The sequence below is a fragment of the Choloepus didactylus genome, chromosome 10 (assembly GCF_015220235.1).
Source record: "Choloepus didactylus isolate mChoDid1 chromosome 10, mChoDid1.pri, whole genome shotgun sequence".
NCBI classification, from domain to species: domain Eukaryota; kingdom Metazoa; phylum Chordata; class Mammalia; order Pilosa; family Megalonychidae; genus Choloepus; species Choloepus didactylus.
Genome location: NC_051316.1, coordinates 8,585,583 through 8,591,499, shown reverse-complemented (window position 1 = coordinate 8,591,499; position 5,917 = coordinate 8,585,583). Strand labels below are relative to the sequence as shown.

At 43.5% G+C, this 5,917-nt stretch overlaps 1 protein-coding gene across 1 annotated transcript; it reads left to right on the top strand.

Annotated features, from left to right (window-relative positions):
* The first annotated feature begins 2,076 nt into the window (after positions 1 to 2,076).
* LOC119504692 (heat shock protein 105 kDa-like) lies at positions 2,077 to 5,586 on the top strand. The gene has a single exon (XM_037797117.1). It carries the CDS (start codon positions 2,345 to 2,347, stop codon positions 4,922 to 4,924), a length of 2,580 nt encoding a protein of 859 aa, XP_037653045.1. The 5' UTR covers positions 2,077 to 2,344; the 3' UTR covers positions 4,925 to 5,586.
* The last annotated feature ends 331 nt before the right edge of the window (positions 5,587 to 5,917 follow it).

The window sequence follows — 5,917 nt, the reverse complement described above, 5'->3', positions numbered from 1 at the left end:
AATTTCCATAAGATCTTTTTTTTATTTACTCTTGCAATGTCTTCTTTATGCTCTTCTAGGGTCTTCTTTATGTCCCTTATATCCTGTGCCATGGTCTTCTTCATGTCCTTTATACCCTTTGCCATGTTTTTGTTCCTTGATTGTAGTTTTTTGATTAATTGTGCCAAGTACTGTGTCTCTTCTGATATTTTGATTTGGGTGTTTGGGATTGGGTTCTCCAAATCATCTGGTTTTATCATATGCATTAAGATTTTCTGTTGTTTTTGGCCTCTTGGCATTTGCTTTGCTTGATAGGGTTCTTTCAAGTTGTAAAAAAAATACCAATCTAATTTTTCAGAAATACAAGTTGGTGGTGTATACTTTCTCTAATTAACCAGCAAATGGTGTCTGCAAGTCACCTATACCCCTCAAGGCAGTTCTCCTTAACTTTGTCCTTGTGGCATGTGGGGAAATGATTCTTGTAGTGTTCAGTTGGTGAACTCAGTTTGGGTGTGTTGCTGGAGACATCTGCCCTGAATGTGGGGTGTGTGTCTGGATGGCTAGGGAGGCAGGGCAGCTTTAATATTCAAAGCCCCCAGGTGTACCTGGAGATTCAAGGCCACTGCAAGAGTCTAATCCTTCATTTCAGTTCTGCCCCAGACCCTCTCTGTTGCTAACCCACAAACCACCGGCATTGACATAGCATCCCTGGGTTTTCTGAGTGGGCCCCCCTTCTCAGCTGTGACCTTCCAGGACCTCTGCTGAGGGAAGGCTTGCTACATCACAAGTGCACATCATCCCTCAAGATAAGCCCCAGGCCACCGGGCCATGCAGGGGTGCTCTCAGCCTGTTGCAAGGTTGGCTGAATGGGGCATCTCAACTCCCCCTCTCCTCACACTGTTCCTCCTTCCCAGCTCTGGGACAACTGGTGCAGCTCTGGGTTGTGGGCACAGCCCTGGGCAGTAGTGTCTCCAGCCCACCAGGGAGCCAGCTGCAAGCAGTGAGGTTTCTTTCTCCTTCCAGCTCTCCCCTCCTCTCCCCTGGCCCTGAGGGACTCTGCAGTTGGCTATCCTCCATGCCAGACAATGAGAGCCTGGCTCAGCCTGCTCCTGCCATGCTTCACTGCATGGCTCCCACCATTGCAACTGCAGCTGCTCCTGGGGTTTTCCCTTTTTTTTATTTTTAAAGAACCAGTCCATCTCCAAATGCCAACCCTCAGCTTCCCCAAACTACAGCACAACCACAGGTCTTTCAGCCAGTTTACTCACTCATTTCAGAATGCAGACTCCTGGTTTCACCAAGTGTATGGCCCCTGTGGTTCTAGCAGACCTTGTCCAGCTGGTGCATCACTGAAACTGGTATTCTGGGTCACCTTCTGGTTTTTATCTAGTATTTTTATGGAGGTGTTTTTTTGCCCTGTCTCACCTTGCCACCATCTTAGGTTCTCTAGGTATTAATTTTAAGCTTCCAGAAATGTTGAAGCCAATATAATCAAGGCAATTTTATCCCATAAACTGTGCTCTCATTCATCAGCACACAGCCTCAGTCAAACAATTAAATATAAAAGCAAATAAAACACCTTACTTCTTCAGATGGTAAATGGACAAAATTTAGGGATGATTCAAAATATGCAATAGACTGTTAAATAAGCATATGGGGAGAGGGGAAGATAGCCAGTCAGAAGAATGATCATGCAAAGCATTTCAATGCATCACTGACTATAGGCTAATCATCACTAGGAAATATTTAACAACAATATACATGCTAAAATGCTAAGAAGGAAAAATACCCAAAAGTGAAGCTACACTTAGAGTGCTCCAACTGAAGCAAGATGAAACAATGATCTTCAATAGGAAGGTTCTAGAAGAATATACACCCCAAAATTCAGTGATTGCGTTTGAGCATCAGTACCACAGATGAGTTTATCCTTTTCTTGTCTTTTCTTGAAGCTATTCTGGATCAGCATGCATTTGATTTTCTGAGGAAAATATTTGAAAGAATGGGTCAGGTCATAGAGAATCATCAGACAAGGAACCCAATGTGCTTTTTATGGTTTCTTTTGGTTACTATCATTAAAAAATCAATTTAGCTTTTAGGCCGGTAGCTGGGCGCCGGCGCCGGTGAGCGAGTGGCTGAGGCCGGAGGACGTGGGCCTGAGCCCCGGAGCGGCCCGCGGACGCCGAGCGCGCCTGTTTCCCGCGGTGACCCCGCCGCCAGCCGCTGGGAAGCCGGAGGCGCCGACAGGCTGTCGGTCGGTGTGTCTGTCTGCGCGACAAGAACAGCGGCCGGAGGCGCGGCGGCAGGAAGAGCGCAGGGCGGCCCTCGGACGCGGCGCTGAGCGGCGGAGGCGCACCGCTAGCCGGCCATGTCGGTGGTGGGGCTGGACGTGGGCTCGCAGAGCTGCTACATCGCGGTGGCCCGGGCCGGGGGCATCGAGACTATCGCCAACGAGTTCAGCGACCGGTGCACCCCATCAGTCATATCATTTGGATCAAAAAACAGAACAATTGGAGTTGCAGCAAAAAATCAGCAAATCACTCATGCAAACAACACAGTATCTAACTTCAAGAGATTTCATGGCCGAGCATTCAGTGACCCCTTCATTCAAAAAGAGAAGGAAAACTTAAGCTACGATTTGGTTCCGATGAAAAATGGTGGAGTTGGAATAAAGGTAATGTACATGGATGAAGAACATCTGTTTAGTGTGGAACAGATAACAGCCATGTTGTTGACTAAGTTAAAGGAAACTGCTGAAAACAACCTCAAGAAGCCAGTGACAGATTGTGTTATTTCAGTGCCCTCCTTCTTCACGGATGCGGAGAGGCGATCTGTGTTGGATGCTGCACAGATTGTTGGCCTAAACTGCTTGAGACTTATGAATGACATGACTGCTGTTGCTTTGAATTATGGAATTTATAAGCAGGATCTCCCCGGCCTGGATGAGAAACCTCGGATAGTGGTTTTTGTTGATATGGGACATTCAGCTTTTCAAGTGTCTGCCTGTGCCTTTAACAAGGGAAAATTGAAGGTATTGGGAACTGCTTTTGATCCTTTCTTGGGAGGAAAGAACTTTGATGAAAACTTAGTGGAACATTTTTGTGCAGAATTTAAGACCAAGTACAAGTTGGATGCAAAATCCAAAATTCGAGCACTCCTTCGTCTGTATCAGGAGTGTGAAAAGTTGAAAAAGCTAATGAGCTCGAACAGCACAGACCTGCCATTGAATATCGAGTGCTTTATGAATGACAAAGATGTTTCGGGAAAGATGAACAGGTCACAATTTGAAGAACTCTGTGCTGACCTGCTGCAAAAAATAGAAATACCCCTTTATTCGCTGATGGAACAAACTCGACTAAAAGTAGAAGATGTGAGTGCTGTTGAGATCGTTGGAGGCACTACACGAATTCCAGCTGTGAAAGAAAGAATTGCCAAGTTCTTCGGAAAAGACATCAGCACAACCCTTAACGCAGATGAAGCCGTAGCCAGAGGATGTGCGCTGCAGTGTGCAGCTCTTTCCCCGGCTTTTAAAGTTAGGGAGTTTTCTGTCACAGATGCAATTCCTTTTCCGATATCGCTGATCTGGAATCACGATTCAGAAGATACTGAAGGTGTTCATGAAGTGTTCAGCCGCAACCATGCTGCACCTTTCTCCAAAGTTCTCACCTTCTACAGAAGGGGGCCTTTTGAGCTAGAAGCTTTCTATTCTGATCCTCAAGGAGTTCCATATCCAGAAGCAAAAATAGGCCGCTTCATAGTTCAGAATGTTTCTGCCCAGAAAGATGGAGAAAAATCTAAGGTGAAAGTCAAAGTGCGGGTCAACACCCATGGCATTTTCACCATCTCTACAGCATCTATGGTGGAGAAGATCCCAACTGAGGAAAATGAAGGGTCATCTCTTGAAGCAGACATGGAGTGTGCTAATCAGAGACCACCAGAAAACCCCGACAGTGATAAAAATATCCAGCAAGACAACAGTGAAGCTGGAACACAGCCCCAGGTACAAACTGATGCTCAACAAACCTCACAGTCTCCCCCTTCATCTGAACTTACCTCAGAAGAAAACAAAATCCCAGATGCTGACAAAGTCAATGAAAAGAAGGTTGACCAGCCTCCAGAAGCTAAAAAACCCAAAATAAAGGTGGTGAACGTTGAGCTGCCTATTGAAGCCAACTTGGTCTGGCAGTTAGGGAAAGACCTTCTAAACATGTATATTGAGACAGAGGGTAAGATGATAATGCAGGATAAATTGGAAAAGGAAAGAAATGACGCTAAAAATGCGGTGGAAGAGTATGTGTATGAGTTCAGGGACAAGCTTTGTGGACCATATGAAAAATTCATAAGTGAACAGGATCATCAGCATTTCCTGAGGCTCCTCACAGAGACTGAAGACTGGCTCTATGAAGAAGGAGAGGACCAAGCCAAACAGGCATATGTTGACAAGCTGGAAGAGTTAACGAAAATTGGCACTCCAATTAAAATCCGGTTTCAAGAGGCTGAGGACCGGCCAAAACTGTTTGAAGAGCTGGGGCAGAGGCTCCAGCACTACGCCAAGATAGCAGCTGACTTCAGAAACCAGGATGAGAAGTATAACCATATCGATGAGTCTGAAATGAAGAAGGTTGAGAAGTCTGTCAATGAAGTGATGGAGTGGATGAACAACGTCATAAATGTGCAGGCTAAAAGGAGCCTGGAGCAGGACCCTGTTGTCCGAGCACAGGAAATTAAAGCAAAATTGAAGGAATTGAACAACACTTGTGAACCAATTGTAACACAACCCAAGCCAAAAATCGAGTCACCCAAACTGGAGAGAACTCCAAATGGCCCAAATGTTGATAAGAAGGAAGAAGATTTAGAAGGCAAGAATGATTTTGGTGCTGAGCCTCCACATCAGAATGGTGACTGCTACCCAAACGAGAAGAACTCCGCCCACATGGACTTGGACTAGAGAAAGGGGATGAAATACCTTTGCCTCGTATGTGAGCCTACCTTAACATTCTGAAACTATTTATATTTTCTTTTTTAAGGATGTTTAGAAGTTTTGTGTATTATATGGAAAAAGAAAAAGCTTAAGTCTGTAGTCTTTATGATCCTAAAAGGGAAAATTGCCTTGGTAACTTTCAGATTCCTGTGGAATTGTGAATTTCATACTAAGCTTCTGTGCAGTATTACCTTTTGCATCACTGAGGATGAAATTGACTTTTGTCTTTTGGAGGAAAATAAAAAACTGTACTGCAGGCCCCAGAGTGTTGTGATTAAAATCTTTTAAGCATCCGTCCCTGCCAAGGTAGTTTTCTTGCATTTTGCTCTCCATTGCAGCATTTGTGTGGGTGTGAGTGTCGATAAACAAGGTTGTCTGCTTTCATAAGGGCTTTCCAAAATTAATCCTGTCCAATAGAATATGATTTTTTGCTTCAGTATTATTAAAAATTCAGTAAGTAAAGCAAAAGCTAGTGAAATGTGTTAGCAGCATGCAGAATAAAAACTTCAAAATAATATCTTGCTAAACATTGTCATGTGAAGGTGTGAAAATAGAAAAAATGTTGATCTTGTAACTGATATTGTGAAGCCTTTTATGAGCTTTAAAATAAAGTTCATCTTATGGTATCATTTCTAAAAAAAAAAAAAAAAAAAAAAAAAAAAAAAAAAAAAAAAAAAAATCAATTTAAGGAGCATGATGGAGTTAGAAACAATATGTTACTGGACCAAGAAAATTGGAGTGGTGGTGATCTGGAGATCATCAGCTTTTTATAGACTTGATTGATGAAGTGAGGACTTAGAATACAGCTTTAAGTGCCCATGAGGTAAGGAAGGGTTGGAATTCCTTGGAAAGCATAACCATGGAGAGGGAAAAGTGATGTTTAATAAGATTTTAAATATGGAGTCTTTAAATATAAAACAGGACAAAACAAAAAACATATGAAACATCACTAAGAAAGGC

Bases quoted from the DNA above. Each gene is read 5' to 3' on its own strand.
- LOC119504692 (XM_037797117.1), top strand. From the start codon at position 2,345: ATGTCGGTGGTGGGGCTGGACGTGGGCTCGCAGAGCTGCTACATCGCG.